Source organism: Macaca thibetana, chromosome 7 (genome assembly GCF_024542745.1).
Source record: "Macaca thibetana thibetana isolate TM-01 chromosome 7, ASM2454274v1, whole genome shotgun sequence".
In the NCBI taxonomy this organism is placed as follows: domain Eukaryota; kingdom Metazoa; phylum Chordata; class Mammalia; order Primates; family Cercopithecidae; genus Macaca; species Macaca thibetana.
The window spans coordinates 126,471,022-126,495,657 of record NC_065584.1 but is presented as its reverse complement, the minus strand read 5'-3'; the positions used below and the strand labels follow the sequence as shown (position 1 = coordinate 126,495,657).

At 51.9% G+C, this 24,636-nt stretch overlaps 1 protein-coding gene across 2 annotated transcripts in view; it reads left to right on the top strand.

The window, feature by feature from the left end:
- Positions 1–24,636, top strand: part of PLA2G4E (phospholipase A2 group IVE) — a 62,229-nt gene that overhangs the window by 12,547 nt on the left and 25,046 nt on the right. The window contains exons 1-2 of one of the 2 annotated variants that reach the window (XM_050799434.1): positions 12,411–12,506; positions 19,674–19,746. In XM_050799434.1, coding sequence (XP_050655391.1) covers positions 12,411–12,506; positions 19,674–19,746 — 169 coding nt within the window. Of the gene's footprint in view, positions 1–12,410; positions 12,507–19,673; positions 19,747–24,636 lie in introns of those variants that run through there. The other variant, XM_050799433.1, reaches the window with a different exon arrangement.

Genomic DNA, 24,636 nt, shown 5'->3' with positions numbered 1-24,636 from the left:
TATTTCCTAGGAATATAGACACTAAAGAAACATGACGTGTACAAGAACGCGCACAGTAGCATTGTACTCCCTGCCCCCACACTGCTTTCAAGCCTCTTATCCTCCCTTACCATAGTCAATTCTAAGAAAGCTCACAGCACTAGTACCGGTCCGTGGCCTGTTAGGAACTGGGCCAGACAGCAGGAGGTGAGCAGCAGGCTGGTGAGCATTAGCGCCTGAGCTCTGCCTCCTGTCAGATCAGCAATGCCATTAGATCCCCATAGGAGTGCAAACCCTATCGTGAACTACCTAGGTTGCACGCTCCTTAAGAGAATCTAATGCCTGATGATCTGTCACTCTCTCCCATCACCCCCAAATGGGACCATTTAGCTGCAGGAAAACAAGTTCAAGGTTCCCACTGATAGTACATTATGGTGAGGTGTATATTTTATATATTACAGTGTGATAATAATAGAAATAAAGTGTACAATACTTGTAACACACTTAAATCATCCCAGCCTCCACCATCCATTGAAAAATTGTCTTCCACAAAACCAGTCCCTGGTGCCAAAATGGTTGGGGACCACTGATCTAAGATATATCAATACCTTAGATATTACACATCGGAATATTACACATTATAATTTTTTTAAAAGTATTTATTTCAGAGATTTTAAAATGGGAAAAAATATGTACCTTGGAATTGATGAAATACAGTAACAGCAAAAACTTAGTGTTATTTGATCTTTGGGGTGTCACTTTTCTGGCCAGAAACCTGTGGCTAGTGGCACCTTTGCCCGAGTTTTGCTTGGGTCCGCTGGGTTCGTTCTGCCCACTCAGCCTGGCAGGCTGCACTCAGCTCACACTACCAGCCTGGATCCCACACCTGCCAAGGGAGACTGCATGGAGCAGCAGTGGGTGTATGAGCAAGTGTGGAGTCTGGCTACATGCCAGCTGCTGCAGTGAGGTGGGCAGCTCCAGGTTCACCTCAAGCAGCTTCCACAGCTGGCTCCAGGGAATGCGGTGGTACCCAGAAGCTTGGAGATGCCAGGAACCACAGGGCCCCGAAGAGGGAGTCAGAGACCTGGCTCCGTGTGCTCCCAGGTCTGGGTTCCCTGAAGGGCCGCAGCTCTTCTCTCCTTCTCTTCACCCACAACGAAGTGAGCAAGGGGCATGTTTCAGCCCTGTTTGTGTTATAGTTCTTTTAGCCCCGCCCTTGGACAGGTACCAAGTTCTTGTCCTGTGACCAGGAAGAATGAGGTACACAGACAAGTGCGGGGTGAGAAAGAAGATGAGGAGCTTTATCGAGCAATAGAACAGCTCAGAGGAGACCCGCAGTAGGTAGCTTCTTTTCCAGCCAGGGTGTCCCTACCAGTGTTCAACTCCTAGCAGAGAGGAGGCCCTAGAGTGGGAAGCTCCCCTCAGCAGCTGGTCATCCTGATGACTGCCCTGCTCTGGCTGAGCCCAGGGCTTTGAGGGGAGGAAATGCGCGCACATGGGTCCATGGGCAGCCATGGGTGAGCCTGGAAAAGGTACCACAAGTTCCCACTCTGGTCTGCAGGACTGGCAGCCTGGCCTGAAGGTAGGGCCTCTCCAGGGACCCACCCCCTTCTGCCTAGGAGCCTGCCTCCTGCTGCCACCTATGGTGCCCAGGCTGCTGGTACCAATGGGCACCTACAGGCCAGCACGGAGCTGCCCTAAGCCCCCCACCCCCCGGCTTCACCCCCCACCCCATGCTCATTGGCACCCAAAGTCTGGAGGGGGCTGAAGCGGCAGAGGGCTGGCATATCAGCACTGCCCCAAATATGTGCACTCCCGGTCGGGCTGCACAGCACCCGGCTCGGCCACATGGTGCTCCGAGATGGGAACCGGCGCTGACAGCGGGGAGAAGCCAGGCAACGGGAGCAGGCACTTCCAAGCCTGCAAGGCCGGGAGGTCGGTGGTACTACCCGGGCCCCCAAGAGCACACAGAGGCCCAGGTCCACAGCCCAAACTTGGGCTGTTGCCTGCTCCCGGCTCCCGCCAGCTCCGTGGAGCAGCATCCCCAACCGCCCCTCCTTCGCAGCCTGGGGCAGGGGCTCCCGGTACTGGCTGGGCCCCGGCCCGTGTCCAGGGCAGGGGCGACATGGCTACGAGCTCCCTCCTATTGCCCTGGCACCCAGGGGCGGTCCGGGGTGGAGTGGATGGCAGGCCCTGGCCCAGCCTTTGGTCGTGTCAGGCTTGGCAGTCACCCAGATGCAGGGTGGACCTGGGAATGCGCCCCTAAGCAGCGCCGCGCAGAGCCTCCTTCCGAGGCACAGGAACACGGCATCCTTGGCGGGTGGGAGCAATGGCTGCCCCGCTGGCTGGTCCCCAAAGCGGGCACCGCTCCCACTTTCAGCCCTGGGCCCCAGAAGCGCGTCCGCAGTTCCGCCTCCCCGGGCCGCCCGCTCGCTGTGCAAGAGCAGCACCGCTCCAGGCCCAGTTCCGCCTCAGGACCGCGCTCTTCCCAATCGCGCTGCACCCCAGCTGCGCTGCTCCTCCGCCAGCGGGCGACCTGGCCCAGCCCCATCGCCGCGGTCCCCAGGGCGGTGGGCTGCAGAGGAGGCTGTCGGCCTCCTCCCCGCACCCTCCCTGCTGCGGCCCGTGATGGCAGCGGCTGCTCCAGACGGTCCGCCGCTGCCGTCATAAGGAACAGCTTAAATGTCTATCACGCAAAAACATAAGTTGTGGAATAGGTCACAACTGTGAAAATGAATGAACCAGATCTATTCCTACCAGTATAGGTGAATCTTACAAGCCTAATGTAGAGTGGAGAAAAAACATGTTAATAGCAGAATGGATATTTGAATGTTATCTAGCTTATACAAAGTTTAAAAACATGTGAAATAATACCAAGTATAGCTTGGGAATACACACATAGGTAGAGAAAGAATAAAGAAATGCCTGGGAGTGATAGACATGAATTCAGGTTGCTTTTTAAAAGTATTAAGCAATATTTATGATACACAAAATGTATAGAGAATAATGAAATGAATACCCATGACTCCACTGTCCAGCTTAAAAAAATCACATTGGTGACAGAGTCAAAAGCCCCAGTGTGCTCCTTACCCAATCACTTCCCCTCTCTCTCTTCCTAGGGATAGTTTTTAACCTTTGGTTAAAAAATTAACCTGAAGCCCAAGTGCTGAGTTCATTTGCAAATTCTTATCCTGACTTGCATATGACATGATTTCCATTTCCTGTGGCTGATTAACCACATCCCCTGGGCCTGCCCCATCCTGTCTGCCTTTCCCTTCCTTCAACTCAGCCTTACTTGCTGGGAGAGCATGGTTGACTCTCCATCCCCAGCAGGGGAACAAGGGTGAGTCCCCACTCTCTAGCCCCTAGGCATGGACAATAACCAATGCTCTTTATCTGTCCCAGTTTACAGGTGTTGAAATGCAATGTTTCAGGTGCTGGTTGCTCCTCCCATGACTGGGAGAGGCTTTCCCTGTGCAGAGGATGTCACCAAGGCAGTAAGGTATGTGAGTGGTGGGTGGATGTATGACAGCGCTGACTTCAAGTGAAGGACAAATGAGAGATCGGAGCAAATCCTGGAAATGAGGCGAGAAGAATGGGAAGATGAGAGAAGAAACTTGGAAGATTTCTTCCCCCATGATTCCCAGAAGAGGGCTCCTGAAGGCAAACGCTCAGACATGTGCCTCCCACCCTAGGTGTGCCCTAGAGGAGCATATGCCCTAATTTAAAGGCACAAGGGACTCAGTTCAGGGGACAGTGAAAGGCACGGTCCCTGTGATCCCCTGCACAGAACCCTCCTGCAGATGTGGCAGCCAGGCGGATCAGGAGTCTGTGTGGAGTTCTGTTCCGCTGCAAGTGGCAGAGTGACTAAAGCTGAATTCAAATAAGTTTAAGCAAATAAAAAACCTTTATTGTCTCATGTAACTGGGAAGTCCAAGGGGCATATAGGCTTCAGGCATAACTGGATCTAGCAGTCCAGATCCTGTCCTCAGAATTTTGTCTTCTCTCCTCTCAACTTTTTAAGGCTGAGTCCTTCCACATGGTGACAGAGATGGTGACTAATAACTCGAAGCTGACCTCTTCCTCTCTCTTTCCCAACATTCATATAATCCTTAAAAGGAGGAGGTAGAAGAGGAGGAGGCAGAGGAGGAGATTTCATTGTTCCTGAACCAATCACTGAGTCTAAGAGGATGAGAATGAGACTGGCCAGACTGGTCGGGGCCCACCTTTGAGAAAGGAGGATGATTCCCTGATGACAGCTGCATAAGATCCCAAAGGCAAACAGTGCTCTCTTATCAGAGAAAGGGGAAAGGGACTCTAGGGGTCATGAGTCCACTATACCAGCATCCCACATGCAGACACAGTCAACCCTTAACCTCAGGACTGGCTTATGTACTCAGAATCAGCACATACAGATTTTCTTCATATTCTCCAAAATGAAATCAGAAACTAATCAAATTATTTTGCCTCGAATAATTACAAAGCCTAGGAGTACTCTGGGTCTGGCATACCAGGTATGTCTCTACTTCCAAAAATACTTTCAAGAGAAATTAGAAATAAGTGATCTGATCATCCCAGTGTGCCTGGAACTTTTCAGTTTTAGCACTAAAAGTCCTGAGTCCCAGGAAACCCTTTAGTCTTGGACAAACCAGGATGTTTGATTACTTTCAAATGAGTCTTTGGTTATTGTTTGCGGCAGACGGTTCCTGAGGGCTACAAGGCAGGTACTACAGGGGGTCAGGTCTGCGATCTTGGAGCCCAGAGTCCTTCCCTCTGAATTTCTACATCACCAGAAAAAGGACTGGAACTCCTCACTCCCACTCCACCCAGTCCCTACACATACATGTGCACAGAGGGAAGCAGCAGCTGAGAGAGGTGAAGTGTTATTTGCACCTTGGCAAGGGGTCTCTGCCATGCCTCCAGCTCCCCTACACAGGACAGGAAGCCTGAGCCCAGCCCCACCAGGGCCCACTCTACCCGGGGCCAGGGGCTGCTTTACAGGCTGCGGGGAGGCCGCAGGGAGAGGGTTCCAGGTGGTGACTCCTGTCCCTCTCCTGCTCCTCACAGACCAGAGGACCCTCTTCTGTGTTTGGTGCTTGGTCATCCATGTGTTCAGCCTCACCCAGGCGCTGCCTAGATGACAGAAACCAAGACTGCAGAGTCACCCCAAAGGACCTGCCCCTCCCACCCCACCCACCCAGGATGTCCTTTGCCCCAGTGCCTCCTCCAGGTGCCTGGCATCTCACCATGCTGGCCCTGGAGCCCACCAGTCACCAACCAGACAGAGTACAGAGGCTGGGCAGGGCCCCTCCCGGAAGCCCTCATTGTGTCACAAGGGCCAGCTCAGCCACTCCTCTATTTCCTCAGTGCAAATTCTTTAACTCAAACCTTAAAACCAACTACATGGCACTGAAAAAATCCTCAGAGTATTTTGCCTTTACTGGCCACAAGACTTGCACTCATTCTTGTCTGGCAGGGCAAGCAGGGCTGAGGCTCATCGGGACAGCCAGAAACGGGGCTCCAGGACCACATGGCCAGCACCACAGGGCTGCTGACTTTAATCCATCTCCGTGCAACTGGAATTTACTCCCCAGCAAGAGCTCAGGGGCTTTCTTCTTCCTAAAGGTCAAGGCAAGAACACATGAGCGTCCCCTCCCAAGTACTCTCACACAACACACACACTCACACAACATATTCACACAGCACACTCATACAACACACACTCGCACACTTACACAACACACCACTCAGACACGCTCACAGCATACTCACATACACACCTGTTCTCACACTCACACACTTCTCACACACACACACGCAGTGGGGAGGAGTGGGGGAGTCCCCTGCCCTGGATCCTGCCAAGGACAGGCCACAGGTTCTGTTTTCACATAACCCAAATGCCCTCCCCAAAAGATCTCGGTCCCCTCATTAAATATCAGCCTATTTTCAGTTACTTAAAGCTCTTTCCTGGCTGTGTTCCTCCTTTCTAACATCAAACACAATTTTCAATCTGTGTCTTCCCACGAATCTCGCACCTTATTCTCTCTCTGTGCCCAAGCATGGTATAGCCTCACCGGGCAGCAAGGAACAAGCCAGACCCCAGAAATCAGCAGTGAGAAAGGCCTCTGAGGTCAATTGGTTGGATGGTCCACACCACGGCTGCCTCTCAGACTCACCTGAGACGGTGAAAATATACAGGGGTCTCCCCACCCGGTGTTCTGCCCATCCCCACACTGCCTTCCTAAATGCAAATGGACATTGACCTAAAGTCAGTAGGGAGCCGAGGCCCTCTTCAGCTGTGCTGTCCTCGTCAAACCCAGGATGTGATCTGAAGGCATCTCCTGCTCATGTCCCTCCCAGGCCTGACACCGTCCCTTCTGCCTCCCCTTCCCTGTGGGGTGGTGGGCAGGGACCCTTGACTCCAGGGTTTGAACCAAATGGAGCCCATGGGGAATTATTTTTCTCTGTTAGAACTTGGCTAGAACCCAATTCAGTCAAAACATAGAGCACCAGTGAATGGCATAGTATATTAGTCCATTATGCATTGTATAAAGGAATATCTGAGACGAGGTAATTTGCAAAGAAAAGAGGTTCTGCAGGCTGTACAAACATGACACCAGCATCTGCTTGGCTTCTGGTGAGCCCTCAGGAGGCTTTTACTCATGGCAGAAGGCTGACAGAGAGCAAGCATGTTGGGTGGCAAGAGAGGAAGCAAGGAGGTGTTGGGAGGGCAAGTCTTTTTTAACAACTAGATCTCACTTGAACTCAGAGCGAGAACTCACTCATTACCACCAGAAGGCACGAAGCCATTCATGAGAAATCCATCCTGTGACCCAAATACCTCCCACTAGGCCCCACTTCCAACATTGGGGATCACGTATCAACATGAGATTTGGAGGAGACAAACATCCAAATGATATCAGGTAGACTCGAACCATCTGACATGGTTCTTAAGACAGTGGAACTAGGAGAAACCCAGCCTTGCTAAATTACTGCAGGGCTGAACTTGCCAGAAGGCCTCCCCTTCCCTCTCCCTGTGAAGTCTGGGAGTCTCCCAGAGGTGCCCTGGCTCAGGAGCTGATGTCAAGAAGCTTGGCAGAGTCTAGTTATGGGTGCTTGGTCAGCCAGCCTTGGATCAAGCAAATGTGAGGGCTGCCTGTTACAACCACCCCTATGTGGGAGAACCCAGGAGCCTGGCAGGAGAGAACTGTGGGATGGAGGAGGGAAAAGGGAAGCCAATGGGAGAAAGAGGAGGATGAAGGGAGAGGAAGAGAGGAAAATGAGAGGAGGAAAAATGGGAAAGTGCCAAAGAGAGGAGGCTCTGTGCGGGAGGCTGGGATTTTCAGAGGAGCCCAGATACGCCATCACTCTGTAAAAACGTCAATCAGACCCAGCCATTTCATGTCTGGAGATTTAGCCACAAGAAATGAAAACGTATATCTATGCAGAAACCTGCGTGCAAATGTTTACAGCAGCTTTATTTATGATTGCTAAGCATGAAGGGAAGGAGCTTTGTGGCTGTGCGCGGTGGCTCATACCTGTAATCCCAGCACTTTGGGAGGAAGAGGTGGGTGGATTTCTTGAGCCCAGAAGTTCAAGACCAGCCTGGGCAACATAGTGAGACCCCGACTCTACCAATTTTTTTTTTTAATTAACTGGACATAGTGGCAAATGCCAGTGGTCCCAGCTACTCAGGAGGCTGAGGTGAGAGGATCACTGGAGCCACGGAGGTCAAGGCTGCAGTGAGCCCTGATTGTGCCACTTACTCCAGCCTGGGTAACAGAACAACACTCTGTCTCAAAAAGAAGAACGAAAAGAAAGAATTTTGCCCTTCAGCTGATGAATGGATAAACAAATTGTAATAATTTTACAATGGAATACTACACAGCAATGAAAAAGTAAACTCTTGTTACACACAAAAACCTGGACAAATCTCAAAAGCCTTATGCTCAACGAAAGGGGCCACACACAAAAGAGCGAACACTGCATGATTCCATTTATGTGAAACTTCAGAAAAGACGCACCTAATCTACGGCAACAGGAGGCAAATGAGTGGTTACTTGGGCCGAGGGGGAAGCGGAAGGCTGTGAGACCACCTCAACACAGATGGAGCAGGACTCTGATCTGGCTTAATTGGGGACGCCCAGAGGCAAAGTGAAGAAATGAATGAAGCCTGCCACCTGGCCTCCCACCATCTCCCTCTCACACAGGCCCTGCTCCAAATTTCTCCTCCTCCTCCACAAACGTGCAGATTTCTCTTTCCTGAGCTCTATCCCGTCGGGGCCCAGAGTGATAGTTGGAGAGCCTGATAATAAGCGTGCCCTGCTCTGGAAGCCTATAGTGTATTTGGAGAAAACTAAACCTGGTGGCCATTCCTTGCAGATAAAGAGGGAAAGGCATTGATCTGGGGCCTTTTGCAGGCTACCACTTGCTCCAGGAGCCCCATGATGGCTGATGAAGGTCTTCCAGCTCACCCTAACCACACAGTGCTGAGGGTCACTTGCTCTACTGTAGAAGCAGGATTTGCTCTCCTTCTTAAACTCTCTCTGCTCAGAAACCTTCCATGAGTACCACTGCCAGCTGAAGAAAGATTGTGATTCTTTCACTCCATAGCCATGAATCTCCTTAATCCCCTTCTCCAACCTTCATTCCTTTACTCATGCCACCTCACTTGAGAAAAATGTCCTCTCCCCTCCTCTTCATCTGTCAGGCCCATACCCTTCCTTCTTCAAGGACAAGTTCAAATTCTTCCTCCTCCAGGCCCTCTTCTGACCTCCCCAGCCCTGAGTGGCCAAGCTCTCTGAGCAGCTTCTTTTTACCTCTCTTCTCGTATATGACATGATTGTCCTGAGACTATTTGTGTGACCCTCCTGTCTCACCCCACTTAAATTGGGAGGTCCTTGGGCCAGCGACGATGTCTTTGTATCCCTGATGTTACTGTACTGTGGATCTCTTACAGTAAATCAGTGCCAGTCATGTGCTAAGTCCTTTATCTCATTTATTCTGGACAACCATCCCGTGAGGTAGAAACTGCTATGCTTCCCGCTTTACAGATGGAGAAACTCAGGCTTAGAGGAATAACCTTACCCAAGTCCATGTAGTTTATATGTAACAGAATGAAGGTACAAACCCAGGTCTATTAAAGTCTAGACTGCTATACCACGCTCAGTCTTGAGACAATGACGATGTCATCCTCCCCAAAGTGATGGGTGATAAGGAGTAAACTCAGTGTGCAGAAGGCTCTTGGCACCTCATTGTGTGAGCAAGAGAGTCCAGAGCAGGGAAATGAAGCCTGGCATGTAGCTGAAACCAGAGGCCACAAGTTTTAATGGCAGGAACTTCATGAAATGAGAAATATTGAACTGTGGATACAAGTGCTTTGAAAATGAAAAGGGCCAGTCACCATAGCTCATGCCTGTAATCCCAGTACTCTGGGACGCTGAGGCGGGCAGATTGCTTGAGCCCAGGTGTTTGAGACTGGCCTGAGCAACACGGCAAAACTCCATCTCTACAAAAAAAAAAAAAATACAAAAATTAGCTGGGCGTAGTGACGTGTGCCTGTAATCGCAGTTACTCAGGAGGCTACAGTGGGAGAATCACGCTTGAGCTTGGGAAGCAGAGGTTGCAATGAGCTGAGATTGCACCACTGCATTCCAGTCTGGGCAACAGACTGAGACTCCATCTCAAAAAAAAAAAAAAAAAAGAAAGAAAAAAGAAAAGCACTAAGCTGGCCCTTAATATTTTGTAAAGACAAAGCAAGGCAGAAAATATTCATGAGCCAGATATGTTGATGACACTAAGAATATAAACATTACCTACACTGGGGTGAAGGCCCTTTCTTGTAATGTTTGTACTTTGTTATCTTGTCATCATGAAATAGAGTCATATTGAGTTTGTGGGCCAGAAGTTCTGGGACATCTCAACATACTAACTTCCGTGGTTGATTTTTTTAATCTCCTCTTACCCAGAGAAGCTATAAGACTTGTTTTACTTTATGTCATGAAAATTATATTCCTCATTGTACATTCATTTTAGGAAATTGGATTTTATTTATCAAGGAACATAGGCACATAGAGGAAGCCTTTTAAAAAGACAGTGCAGGCTGGGCACGGTGGCTCACGCCTGTAATCCTAGCACTTTGGGAGGCTGAGGTGGGTGGATCACCTGAGGTCGGGAGTTTGACACCAGCCTGGCCCACATGGTGAAACCCCTTCTCTACAAAAAATATAGAAATCAGCCAAATAGGAGGCCTTGAGGAATGCCCTGGTGTTTGGGGCTCAGCCTGGGCCTTATTTGATTGGGAAGAGTGGAGGAGTGGAAGGGATGGGGAGACAGGTGGGACCCATGGCTTTCAGGACAGTATAGTGCTATGGGTTGAGTTGCCACGGAAGTTCCTGGACTTAGCTTGTATAGCCTGTTCTGGCCTATCTCTCCCTTAACTTCCCACCCTACTTCCCCTGTCCCAGATGGTTCACATCTCACCTCCTAATTGATCGCTTGTTTCAACATCAATCATCCTTGCCTTCTTGAAGTTCAGCTTTCCTGCTCAAAAACCATCAATAGCCCCCCACAGCTTAGAGACTAAGTCCAAATGTAAAGTATGACCTTTTAGGGTCATGATTATGGGACCCTAATCTAGTATGGAATGAAGGGTGACCTCTGAACGCAGGGCAGACTGGATCAGTACCAGTCCGTGGCCTGTTCGGAACTGGGCCACACAGCAGGTGGTGAGTGGTGGGTGAGTGAGTGACGCTTCATCTGTATTTACAGCCACTCCCCATCACCTGTATTACCACCTGAACCCCATCTCCTCTCAGATCAACAGTGGCATTAGATTCTCACAGGAGCACAAACCCTATTGTGAACTGTACACTCAAGGGATCTAGGTTGCACATTCCTTATGAAAATCTAATGCCTGATGATCTGTCACTCTCTCCCATCACCCCCAGATGGGACCATCTAGTTGCAGGAAAACAAGCTCAGGGTTCCCACTGATTCTACATTATGGTGAGTTGCATAATTATTTCATTATATATGACAATGTGATAATAATAGAAATAAAGTGCACAATAAATGTAAGGCACTTGAATCATCCCAAAACCATCTCCTGCCCACCCGTGGAAAAATTGACTTCCCTGAAACCAGTCCCTGGTGCTAAAAAAGGTTAGGGACTACTGCTGTAAACCATGGATCTTCACAAATGGGAAGGATTGTTATTGATCCTTCTAAGATGTCCCCTGTCACCACAGGGAAACTTGGATCTCTGAGCCTTTGAGGGGTTAGATGCATCTGGCTCTCCATCCACACTGTCAGCAACTTCAAGCTTGGGATTTCCTCTCTTAGTAGGATGTATACAGCAGATGCTTACTAGGTACATGAACTAAATTGAATTTGTAGAGTTTGCTGAGGGATATGGTGCTGAGTCTCCGTCCTTGGCAGAGGAGGGGAGGGCAGGGCAGGAAGGAAGCTGTGAGAGCAGCAGGCTAAGGCCTCTCCACTTTCTGGAGGGCCAGGCACGTGAAGAGATCCCACAGGTACCTCCAACCGGGTTCCATCCCTGCGTTCAGGCCCAGTCTGTCCCATGTTCAGATCTCATCCTAATTTCAAAAAAGCACTTCTATCTATGGGCCAGAAAAGCCGGTTGTGGGGCCCCAGGCAATAGCTCAGGCAGGAAACTCCCAGTGTACACAGTCAGGCAGCAGAGCAGGCAAAGCTGCCCTTGTCAGGCCCCTCAGTGAGCCACTAGGCTAGAGATAGGAATCATCTGGGAGGGGCAGGAGCATCCTTCAGGCTGTCCTGAGACCAGGCAGGGGCTGGACACACCCTCTCTCCACCTGGCCTCCCAGGAGGGAGGACAGGGGGTGGTTGCCCCAGACCCTCTTTTCATGAAATATTGGGCAATTATTTTCTTTCTTCACCCTCTAACTTTGGGAGCCCTGACCCTAGTCTCTTTGGGAGTTGTGGCCAGGGACCCCATGAAGCGACCCCATGGGCTTGGTATCCATGAAACTGAAGTGGAGTTGGGAGCGATGGTCCCATCCTCCTAGAGGGGCATCTATGAGCCATGACCTCTACAAGCTGAAGAGATAGAGCTTTCCCAAATTATGGCGGGCTAGTCCTACAGTCATGCGGGTCCAGTGTCCTCTTCTTGCCACCCACTGTGTCCTCGAAGGCCTGGTCATTCTGAGTGGCTGGGGGCTATGGACTGCTGACCCCAAGGCCCAGAGCCCTGCAGGTCCCTGTATTTCTATGACCTGAAGACCTGTGATTTCCTTGATATGAAGAGATCTAGGCCCAAGCACCGTATCTGTCTACCCACTCAAACCACTCCCAGAGCAATCCCAGCCACTGCCAAGCTGTGGCCAGGAGGGTGGAGCTCTGAGTCAGAGTATAAGTTACTGATCTTGCCACCCAGCTGGAGAGCTGCCGTGATGCTCCTGAGGCAGATGCCCGCCTGGGTCTCCCATCCCCTGCCAGACCCATGCCAAGCAGAAGACGGCAGGCCCTCGGCCACCTGTGCCTTGAAGGTGAGGGGGGGTGCTCCGTGGCTGGGGCCAGAGGCTGAGGGCCAGGGAGGCATGGCCAGGAAGTGAGAGGCAGGGGTAGGGAGCTGGGGGCAGGAGACGAGGTTCAGGGAGGGCTGGTAGGCACTGGACATCCCAGGGACATGGGTTCGGGCAGCCTCATCCTAAAACCTGGGGGAAGTGGTTTAGCCCAGCTGCGGTCAGGGCTCCTGCATGGGTGGCCCAGCTGAGAGTACCCTCAAGCTTTTCAAGGCACCATGAAGTGGCTTGGGGCCATCCTGGGGCCAGGCTAGCACCCAGGGTAGACAGTATGCCGGGGGGATTCACATTTGGCCTGCCCTAATGGCAAGCAGGTATTAACCCTGCAAACATCCTAAGCTCCTATGCTGTGCGAGAGTATGGTGTAGTGTATGGTGAGAATTGGTGGCATTGTCAATCTGTTGCCATCAGCTGCCCACCTGGGTTTACAGTCAAGGTTCCTGGGTCTATTCAACTCCTCACAGCCTCACAGGGAGACCTCTGGGTTCATGGATCAGGTTGCCAGGGCTCTAGACCAACCCTGCCTCTGTTTCCCCATCTTGGCAATAGGGAGATGGCCTCAATGCTTCAATCTGCCATAGGGGCAGATTGAAGGGGCTGATCAGTCTGAAGGGGGCAGTGAAGGATCGTTAGTTGGCTCCTCGAAGGCAGCACTTCTTCCTCATTCCCCTCCCCAGGGCCTCCTCCCCAGCTCAAATTAAATCGTCGAATGACATGGGTGATGCCCTGAAAGTGCTTTGTCTCTTGGTGGGGCAGATGGAGACCCTGTTCAGTCTCCAAGGAGCCCAAGGCAGGGATCTCTGTGCTGGGTGGTGGCCGGTGCCCCCGCTGCCCAGCCAGGTGGACACGGCCTCCTGGGGTGTGCCCTGGTTTCCCTGCAGCACTTGGGTGGCTGGAAGGGCCTCTGGCCAGCCATTGTTCCTGCCAATCTTTTTGAGCCTCCAAGAGCTTGGGCCAGGAGAGATCTTCCACAGAGGTGACAGAGCTTACCTCCAAGGGGGCAGTGAAGCAGCTGAGAGCCCAGAGCCCCAAGTGTGGCTTCATGAGCCTCTCCATGAGCTGTATCTGTCCCTGCGGGATTTCTTGCCCTGACCACTCAACTAGCCTGGTGATAAAAAGGAAAACAGCAGTAGTAGCTCCTTCCAGGTGACACTTAGTCTGGGATGTTGCTCAGAGTGGCTGGGACATATATTAGGGTCCCATGATGTCCCCTCCCAATGATCTCCTTAAAGGAGGGCCCACATGTTCTGGAAGACAGCACCTGGCTGGTCTAAGCTCTGACACAGGTGTTGCAAGGAACTGAAGGGTACACCCAGCTCTCTAGGGAGGAGGAGGTGGCATCACCCCGCCTGGCCTGACCTGAGAAGCCCTGGGGAGGGAGTTCCTGCAGGCTCCCCAGGAGCCATCTTCCCCTCTCTCCAGGCTCCCCAGACTTCATGGGATGGTTTGCTGAGGGTATGTCTGACCCAGGATGGGCATCAGACCCACCACTTCTGAAACATGGTTGTCAGACCCTTCCCCAGACCCCACACCCACCCAGGAGCCTGACCCTGGGAGCCCTTCGGTAATTAAGTATTCTTCTGACTGATTTGTGGTAATGGCTAGATTCTTGGGGTATAGGGAGAGCTCCAATGTGGAGGCTGAGGCTTTTCCTCCTGTCTCTGCTACTGACTAGTCTAGCATGTGGCCTGGAGCAAGCTGCCAGCTGGTGCTGTACATTCACGGTGAGAGCCAGGTGGATGGAGTGAGAACCAGGTGGATGGAGTGCATGGGTCCTGGAGACCTGCGCCCAAGTCCCAGCTCTGCCACTCCCGGACTGTGTGAGCCTGTTTGAGATGTAATCTCTCTAAACTCAGCCTTCCCCTCTGTAAACCAGGGATAATGATGCCTTCCTTGGCGGTGGTTGGAGGGTTAGATAAGAGCATATGCCCAGCACCTAGAGCACAGCCCAGCTGAGCCTGCCAAGAGCGGAGTCATACATTTTGTTCCCCACCCCCACCCCTGCTGAAGGTCATATCTATAAAAGCAGGGGTGGGAAGGGGCAGCATTGGATTACATCATAGCCAGTCCTGAGATTGAAGGGGCTGCCTCTTTTCCACATGAGCTGGCATGGTCCCCCAGTCCCCAGTAGGTCCCCAGGGGACAGTGGAGTCCTGGCAAGATCAACCCCAGAATCCAGGCTGGGGAGGGGGCTGGGACTGTGTGTCTGCAGCCTGAGCAGCGGGGCCCTCTCTCTCCCCTGGCTTCCCAGAAAACTGCTGTCCAGCCTGTCCTCCCCATCCCAGCTGTACTGGTTGTCAAAGTGGCTAAATATACCTCTGTACGGTTTGCCAAATAGTTCTTGCCTTGAGCTCCAAGTCCCCAAGTGCTCCCTGGTCCTTACCCCAGGGCCCTCCCAGTGCCCCCCTGAAGGATGAATGCCTGTCCCTACTCCAGGGCTGCAGCCCAGCTGGCATGGTGCCTGATCATGTATGTTCTTAAATACTTTGACTCTTCACCCTGATACCCAATCCCAGCCAGGGAATCCTGTTCTAGAGACGAGCTTGTCTGAGTCCTTAAAGCTTTGGCCCTTACCACAGCATGAGCAACGCTATAAACATGGGTTCCTCGGCCTCCCTGGTTTCTGGTTCCCACACACACATCACAGACACTGTGCTTTGCTCTGTTGCATCTTTCCACTCTAGATTAATTACCTCCAGGTCATGAATTTTTGCTCATCTCTAGCAACACTGATCGAACAGATTATATCAGAAGCAAAATAGGTACATTCATTGCAACCCAAGAAGGCCATTTCTCATAGACCTGGTTCCTGGAATGATTCTGGGCCCCAGAGCTAAGTCCCATATTCCTGCTGCCTTCCCCCCGGCATGGCCCAGCTGGGAGGTCTCTCGAACCCCCTTCCCAGTCCCAATTCCGTGCTGGCAAAATGTGGTTGTCTCCTGAAAACTGGGTCTCTCCTGAAAATTCATGAGCTGGAGGGTGTGATCTGAGGCTTAAGTGGAGCAATCTGTGGCCACTGGAAAGTGGGGACCTCTCCAAGGACCTCACGGCTCTGATGTTCTCTAGGTGTTTAAAAAGAGAGGGATATCCTAGAATGCGTTGGTAGAAACAGCCAGTAAGAGTGCGGGCCATAGAAGAATTGTCAGAGTTTGGTGGTTATTTTTTAGCCTTGGGGAAGTGCTGAGTGAAAAGAAGAATCTGTCAGAAAAAATTGTTTTAAGGAGAAGAAAAGCAAGGAAGAGGAGATGAGGGCAAGCAACATTTGTCTTCCTGTTTGCCAAGTAAACAGATAATCCCAGTGGGAGAAACACAGGCTTAAGAGGTAGCATTGGATGTCTCTGATTCTAGCTGTGAGCCCGGCGTCAAAGGGCTTAGCCTCTGATTCTCTGTCTGTAAAGACGAGGCTAATAATAATTGCTTCGTGGATGGTTGTAAGGATTAAGCAAGATAATGTACGGAGAACCCGTACACAGCACCTGCGTATGGCTGGCACGCAGCAGATGCCAGCTGTTATTGTTGCTGAGTTAGAGCAGGAAGAAATGGTCACCTGCATTGGAAGGCACTGAGGTTAGATGATGGGAGTGAACTTGTCCTGGAAGGCAGGACACCTGGAGTGAGGTCCCGAGGGAGAGTGTGGCTATGCCTTCCCTGCCAGAGCAGATATGGAAGGAGACAGGTTGGGCCACAGGCAGCCCCTCCTGGAGGCGGGAGAAGGGCTGTGATGGCTGAGAGGACCACGAGACCTGGGTTCAGAGCCCTGAAACACTGGAATATCCCTCAGGACGGACTCCTCCTGGGTTGAAGCCCCCACAGCTTGGACTCTAGTTGCCCTCTGAGAAAGTGGGCCGGTGGGTACAGGTTTTGCCAAAACCGCTTGCTGGTGACAGTTGACCCTGCCTCCTCACCACGCCAGCCCAGGGTGCATGCTGCGCTCAGGCAGAGTGAGAAAGGAGGAGTGAACCGTGCCTCGGAGGTCTGGCCAAAGGCCAAAGGCCATAGCCGCGTCTGCAGCACCAGAAGAGAAGCAGTGTGCATGGCTTTTGGCCCAAATCTTCGGCTCCCAACAGAATGCTGTTAGAGCAAGTTATTGACCATGAAATGTTCAACATTGCAGAGTTGACCTCACAAAATAAATCTCCAGACCTATAATTGACTGTGAGTTTGACTTTTGCCCTGATTTTGAGGCAGCTGTTGAGGAGAGGAGGAGACCTTAAAAGGAGCTAAATAACGTGACCTTCCCAGAATTGGCATTCTGTTGCTGATCAGAATTAAACCCCAGGGGCCGAGCGCAGTGGCTCACACCTACAAACCCAGCACTTTCGGAGGCTGAGGCAGGCAGAATCACCTGAGACCAGGAGTTTGAGACTAGCCTGGCCAACATGGTGAAACTTCATCTCTACTAAAAATACAAAAATTAGCCGGGCGTGGTCGTGAGTGCCTGTAGTCCAGCTACTCGAGAGGCTGATGAGTGAGAATTGCTTGAACCTGGGAGGTGGAGGTTGCAGTGAGCCGAGATCCTGCCGCTGCATTCCAGCCTGTGTGACAGAGTGAGGCTCTGTCTCCAAAAATAATAATAATAATAATTAAGCCCCAGGAAACCCCAGGAAAGTCTGAAAGGACCAACATCAAAAGATTGCCTAGCCTGGGCAACAGAGTGAGACCCTGTCTCAAAAAAAAAAAAAAAAAAAAAAAAAGGAAAGATAAAAAGATTGTCTCTGAGTGGTGGGATTATAGAAACTTTTTTTCTTCATACCTTGTTTCCCCTGTCCCCAATCCCAACAGTATTTAAAGAGAGAAGAATTGCATCCTCTTAAAAAGGTATAAAGCGATTCTGGCAACACGGAGTAGAACATGCAGGGTGGCGTGTCGAGGGTGCCAGTTCAGAGGCTTCTATAAACATAGACATTCGGTTGGTAGGCATTTACCAGAGGCCCAGGCAGGGAATGGATGACAACAAAGACTCATCTAAGCCCGGATAAAACTCTCAGCGAAGGGGCTTCAAGGCCTGAGATTCCAACAGGAAAGGCATGAACCAAGAATAGAACCAGGACTCCTGAAGAGAACAGGCGCGAGACTGCCCCTTCAAGGGTGTGCCAGCCGAGTGGAAATGCACCTCAGCTTGGCAGCCTTGGGCCCCTGGGGACCAGAAGAGGTTTCCAGAGTCCAGGAGTATGATTGATGGTGGGGAGACTTCTGCAGCCAGCGAGAGGTCCCAGGCCTTGACAGCAACAGTCTGTGGCCAGCTTGACCTGCTCTCCCCATCAAAGCCACTGGCCGCCATTGCCTTTAACCTCTCTGTCTCCGACTCGTATTCACCCCTAACTCCCTAGCATCTAGCATAGGGCCTGGCACACAATAGGTGCTCAAAAATATACTCTAGAAGATGATTCATTCATTCAGAGGAACAATCAGAGGGCTGGCACCCTCAGGGCAATGGAGGCAGGGCAGTGAGCACGCAGGCCCTGAGCTCTGAAGACAGGCCATGGAAGAGATGCCGGCCAGGAGAGGGGTGAAACGAAAGCGGCTCCCACAGGCTTAACGCCTGGGGCCGAGTGAACAGGCAGAGGGGCACTGGGAGAGAGCTGCGGTCCCTTGGTAGGCAGGAAGGGTGATCCCGCGACACTCTGCAGCTGCAGGGTCCGGAGAAGCTGGTGTGGCTGGGAAAGGTGGTTTCAGGGCCTCTGGGAGGCACAAAGTAATGGGTCCAAGGGGGACAAAGTAGAGCAGTGGCTGCTGCAAGACTCAGAGTGCTGGGGCAGCTCGGGAGGGGCGCAGGGCCTTAAGGAACCACAGCCACTGCTCCGGACACTGTGGCCCGGGGAGGGCTCTGGGTGTTCCTTGAGGACATGGGCTTGAGATGATGGCAGAGCCCCCAGGAGGTGATCAGAACTAGAAGAGGGGTGGGACGGCAGGAGGAGCCATCAGCACCGAGGGGGCAGCGCTGGGGGTGTTGCTGCACCCCAGTTGTTAGGACAAGGTGCTAGGGGAGGGGGACACCTCAGGGCTCTGGTCCCCTGGGGTTATCGTGACCTGCAGAGGCGTCTGACAGGAGCCAGTCATCAAACCAAGGACTAGTTGAGCTTTTGCCATCAGGAAAGAGAGGTCACCGCAGACCAGCCAAGACTCCACAAGGACCTCTTGTGAGAAACGGAGGAGTGGCGAGAGGCAGACTGTTTCCTGGGAAGGAAAAATAGAGTGACCAGAAGGACTTGCGGGAGGATACCCTGGGGAAGAGGCCCAAAGGGCAAGGGAGATGCAAAGGTCTGGGCTGGAGCTAAATAAGTACCAGTGGGGGTGAGCCCCTGGCACATGGTCTCCCAGTGAGTAGATGTGACCGTGCATGATCAGTGTCTGTCAGCCCCCCCTTCCCACAGCCACACTATGCCTGCCTCCCAAGCAGGCTGCCATCTGGCCTGGGCAAGGGCAAATATCTGCACGTGGGACAGTAGGAGGAAAGTGCTAATAAGCAGTGAAGAAAGGAGAGGGAGAACACCTCAGGACTCCCTTGCCGTGGGCATTCATTCTGTGCATGGGGCTGGGACATTCATTCACTCACTTAATGCACATGTATTGAGCACCTTCTAAAAATGAGCATGCTGTAGGTACTGGAGGTACAAAGATGAAAAACCAGTCAGGGTCCCAGGCTCTCTGGAGCTTCCAGGACCTTCCAGGCTGAAGAACAGACAGAAACCCCAGCAAACAATGACAAAACAGCATGGGGAGCCTGGCAAGGTGGCTCACGCCTGTAATCCCAGCACTTTGGGGAACTGAGGTGGGTGGATCACCTGACATCAGGAGTTCAAGACCAGCCTGGACAATATGGTAAAACCTCCTCTCTACTAAAACTACAAAAAATTAGCTGGGTGTCTGGCAGACATCTGTACCTCAGCTACATGGGGGGCTGAGGCAGGAGAATCGCTGGAACCTGGGAGGCAGAGGTTGCAGTGAGCCGAGATCGTGCCATGGCACTCTAGCCTGGGCAACAAGAGTGAAACTCTGTCTCAAACAAAAGACAACCAGCCTGGGGGTTGCTGTAATGCAAGTGGGGAGGCACAGAGGGAAAGTCTCCCCCTGGGCAATGGCCTTGGGGTGATGCTTGAAGACTGAGTCCTCTGTCCTCTCCTTCCACAGGAGGGGCTGTCTCCATGCCACCTGTTGACAGTGCGGGTCATCCGGATGAAAAATGTCCGGCAGGCTGATATGCGTAAGTATCCACTTCGTTTCTCTCTTTCTCCTCTGCTTACAGGGTCTGGATGGAAGAGGCCCTGGCTGGAGAAATGGTCAGGTGGATCCGTGTGTGTGTGTGCGCTTGTGCATGGTGTATAAGTGTATGTGTGTGCATGCATGTGTATTCTGTACTCAAGTTGTAGTTCAGACTTCGGGGTTTCTGTCACTCTTCCAGGCCCCTCATTCATGCTCTTCCCTCGGCACTACCCAAGAGCTCTGTTTGCCCACTGTCTCCTCCCCACTCTCTCTTCCTGGAATCGATTTCCAAGAGCACCAGCTCTGACCACACAGAGCACTCCTTGCTTCTTCTTTCGTTTAGGGCCTGTTGGGCTGAAGTGGAAGGGGAGGTGCTTAGGCATCATGGAACCAGCTGCCAGGTGACTCCCGGAGCCCCTTCTCAAGACAAAGATCTGAAACGAGGCTCTGGGGGCCAGGCCAGAGCCCACAGTACCCAGTTCTACAGTTCAGTCCGTGGATGTGGCTTGACTTAGCAGGGCTGTTTGTGCAGTGCTGGTTCCTGGCAGCCCCAGCCTCCTGCTTCATCCCAGAGCCTGCTGCATTTCCAGGCCACAGGGGTCAATGGAGGCATCTCAGTGGGCAGAATCCTCCCCACCCCTGTCTTTGGGTGGCATTTTAAGACATCATGAGAACCAAAAGCCCCTCCCCACACTGCCCACCCCTGGCCCCATCCAGAGAGGAAGTTGGCCCCCAAGGGGGAAAAAGCTCTATGTCCAGGCCCCACAGGTAGGGAGCATCCCTACTCACCGGTAACCACACAGGAATGACTCAAGGGCCGCAGGGATCCCCAAAGGCCAGGGAGGGCCTGAGAGGGGCAGAGAAGACACAGAGCCCTGAGATTGAGCGTACATTTTAACAAGAGGAGCTATCTATGTCCAGAGCAGTTATAGAACAATAGGAGACAGCATTTCCATCTTGTCACCAGGGAGTTTAGAGGCAGAGGAGAACGCTGAGAGCCGGGAGTAGCCAAGAAAAGCTGCACAGAAAGCCTGGGGTCTGAGAGGGGCAGGGCCTGAGCATCTAGAGGCCTTGGGAGTCCTACCTTGGGGAGAGGCTGTCCTGAGGGAGGGAGCCACACCCTCTAAGCACCTGCCTGGTTGACCTGTGGCCAGACATCCACACACTACCTGATGCTCCCAACAACTTGACTGGAGGCCCATTTTGTAATGAGAGGTTAACGATTGCCTAAGAGGGAAGTAGGGTCTGATCCCAGGTCTGGAGAGTGTGGGAAGAGAGGAGGCAAGCCAGGTGTGGAGAACCAGGAAGTGAGGCAGAGGAGGGATTGGATGCCTTCAAAGTGTTGGGGTGCCTGAGGTCTTGAGGAAGAGATTGCATGACTTCCTGAGGGCTTGTATGCAGCTTGTGCTAGAGTGCAGGTGCGGAGACTCTGGAAACTTGTAGGAAGCTGTCACTCCAATGGAGGGCTAAGTGTGAATGGGTGAGTGTGGGAGGGCCCTGAGCCCCAGAGACAGCAAAGAGATCAAGCAGGATTCCAGAGACAGAGCCTCTGGAGAGCAACATGTCCAGAGCCTGCGCCAGCAGCAGTGGCTCCAGTAACCTCTAGTTTGGGTCTGTGTCTGCCAACTGGCCAACCAGAGGGCCAGGGACTTTTCCTCAAGCTTCTTGGGGTCTTTCCCAGCCCATCGGTGAACAATCTGAGGAGCCAGGGAATGTCCTCTGGGTCCGAGACGTGGCCACTTCTCTTGCCTTTCTTGTCCATACCTCGGTGGCCAATCGGACACCTTCCCACTCTTGGGCAGAGTTCACCCTCCTCTTTGGGACAGTCCAGCTCCCACATATCCACAGAAGTGCTTACCTTCCTCCAACTCCTTCTGCTTTTTCTTTTTTATTTTATTTTATTTTATTTTATTTTATTTTATTTTGAGACAGAGTCTCACTCTGTTGCCCAGGCTGGAGTGCAGTGGCTCAATCTCATCTCACTGCAGCCTTGACCTCCTGGGCTCAGGTGATCCTCCCACCTCAGCCTGCCAAGTAGCTAGGACTACAGGCATGCACCACCGCAACTGGCTAACTTTAAAAAAAATTTTTTTTTTGTGGAGACAGGGTTTCACCATGTTGTCCAAGCTGGTTTCAAACTTCTGGGCTCAAGTGATCCTCTGTCTCAGCCTCCCAAAATGCTGGGATTACAGGCGTGAGCCACTACACCCAGCCCTCCAACTTCTTTTGAGATGTATCTGTCCCAGCCCCTCCAGTCACCTGGCTTCATGTCCCCATCTGCATGCCTGCACCTGCATGCCCAGACCGCCTATTGTCCAGGGCCCTTTCTTCTGTCTTCTTCCTGCCACATCTGCCACTCAGCAGGTGATGGGGTGTGAGGAAGGGCAGGCAGCTAGAGAAACAGGCTGTGGTCTGGCTCTACAAGCCTCCTCCTGCCTTCCCTACATGCTCATCGGGCAGGCAGGCTGCCTTTGGGCGATACCTGGTCCTCTTTGGAAACCCCCTTGTTGCTTACGTTTTCCTCATTTCCCCTGAGGAACAAGGCAGAAGGCACATGTGGCATCTCAGGGTGCCAGCCCCGGTCATGTCCGGTCTGGATTCCACAGTTGCTGCAGGCTGGGCTGTGTTGCTACCTTGCCCGGGTTAGATTAAGACTATCCTGAAGTCTTTTAGGTCCTGGGTTACTCTTGTCCCCAATTTTTCCCTTCTGGTTTGAATCCAAAATAAACAGCACTTCCGTTTAGTCTTGTAACTTGTGCCTGAGTTTCCTAAAATTTCGAAGAGGCCGAATGGCAGTGAATACTCAGATTCAGGGCTGACTCCTTCTCGATAACCGAAAGAGCCCTGGGCCAGGACGGAGGGACAATCAGGCCTGGAAACCTCCCACTGGTCAGGAGTTTTTGTTTCTCTTGGGAAAACAAATTAAAACCCAAACCAGCACCCCAAGGGATATCAGACAGGTGTCTCCAGAGGTATTAGAGAGACAAAGTTCTGAACATCTATAGAGATGATTGAGTCATCTCTGCCACCCACATTCCAGGAAAGGAGACATGTCATTCAGATGACCAAGCCCTCTGTCACTCCACTAGGAACAAGGATTAGAACCTATCTGTGCCTAAGAAATCCCCATAGTCCATGAAATTCTCAGAACCAGGTCACAGTTGCCTAACCCTTCATTGCTGGGGGTGGGCAGGGGAAGCAACTCTCTGCAAAAGAACTGAAAAAGTAGTGCTTGGAATGTGGGTGTCTGATCAATCTTGTCTCTGCCAGGAATATTTCTTTATCTTAACTAGACATTTAAGCCTTAGGCCAAAAATACTGAGTTTTTATTTAATGGGCTTCATGGGAGAATTTTAGGCATGGACTAATGATAGGAAAACAATTTTAGAGGGAAGGGACTCTTACAGGGTCCATTAAATTGTGCGTGCGAAGCGCGTTACAGAGCCAGTAGGTGTAGAGCTGGCCGGTCCCTGCCTGCAGGCTGCCAGCATACAGGAGACAGACCTGAGGGGTGTGGTCCAGGCCCGGGAGGAGGGGCCAGTGTTCTGGAAGAGCTAAGGGAGGGGTTCAAGAGGGCTGAGCAGGTCCCCGGTGAGTCTCCCTACCAGCAGAGCAATGAGACGCGCTGACCTCTTACCTGTATCTGCGGTGATGTATCTGTACCTGTATCCTGTGGCCACGTGTATAGAGACAGCTGAGTCTACCTGTTGTTGCAATGCAGCATAGGGGCGCTCCCCAGGGGAGGAACAGAGGACCCTGGGCTCAGGGGTACCTGGCCCAGACTTGGGTGCTCAGGGAAAGCTTCCAGAGGAGGTTCCTTCTGAAGCCCCAAGGGGCTAGCCAGGAGAAGGGTGGGTGAAAGTGGAAGAGTGTTCTGGGCAGAGGGAGCTACATGTACAAAGGCACTTTTGAATACAAGTGACTGTGTTTGGCTGGAGTCTGAAGTGTGAGTGTGTGTGTGTAAGTTTGAGTGCATGCGTACGCGTGTAAATGTGTGTGAATACGTGTGTGCACACGTACACATGCTCACACACAGAGGGCAGGGGTGGGGTATTAGGGAGGGTGGAGAGATGAGGCTGAGGTTGGGGAAGTGAGCAGCACAGCCGCTTTGAGTGGCTGGGACTCCTTCCTGAGGGCAGGAAGGGAGGGAGCCCCTGGAGGATCTTAAAGTGGGGAGTGGCACGGTCATATCTAAAAAGCTCCCTGTGGCTTCTCTGTGGAGAAAATATCAGAGCAGGGCAAGACAGGAGATGGGAAGCCCATTTGGGAAGTGGCCCCAGAAATTATGGTGGTCTACACCAGGGCAGTGGCAGGACAGATGACAAGTTGGGGGGCCCAAGAGAGACAAAGGGTTAAATCAACTGAATGTGAGAGTCAAGGATGACACTGGTTTCTGGCCTGGACACGTGAGTGATGGTAAGGAAGAGCAGGTAGAGCATAGACGGGAAGAGTAGGGTGATGAGGTCATCATTTTCTTTTGATTCTGTTGGGTTTCAGTCATTCTTTTTGTCTGGATTAAGTGATTATCATGACATCTAAAGGGTAGTGTTATCTCACCTTTCTTCAATAGGAGGAGGGCTGTGAATTCCAATTCACTGAATGATGAGGCCTCAAAGATCAACCAGATTTCAGGGATGAAATCAGAAGCTAGGAACGCCTGTGATTTAGATCAGGGCTCTTGATTCTGATAAACCTTTCAGTGTGGTGACAATGTAGGGGGAAGAAAGCCCTGGCTCCACTCTCATCAGTGACTATTAATAATTAAAAACTAGTTTGAATCAGTCCTACTAGTGTAGAACTCCCATCCTCCCACCAGCTTTACTGTCGAGAGGATTCTCTGACGCTGGAAACTGTGTTGGCTTTCACCATTTCCTATGTATCTGGTGTGTAC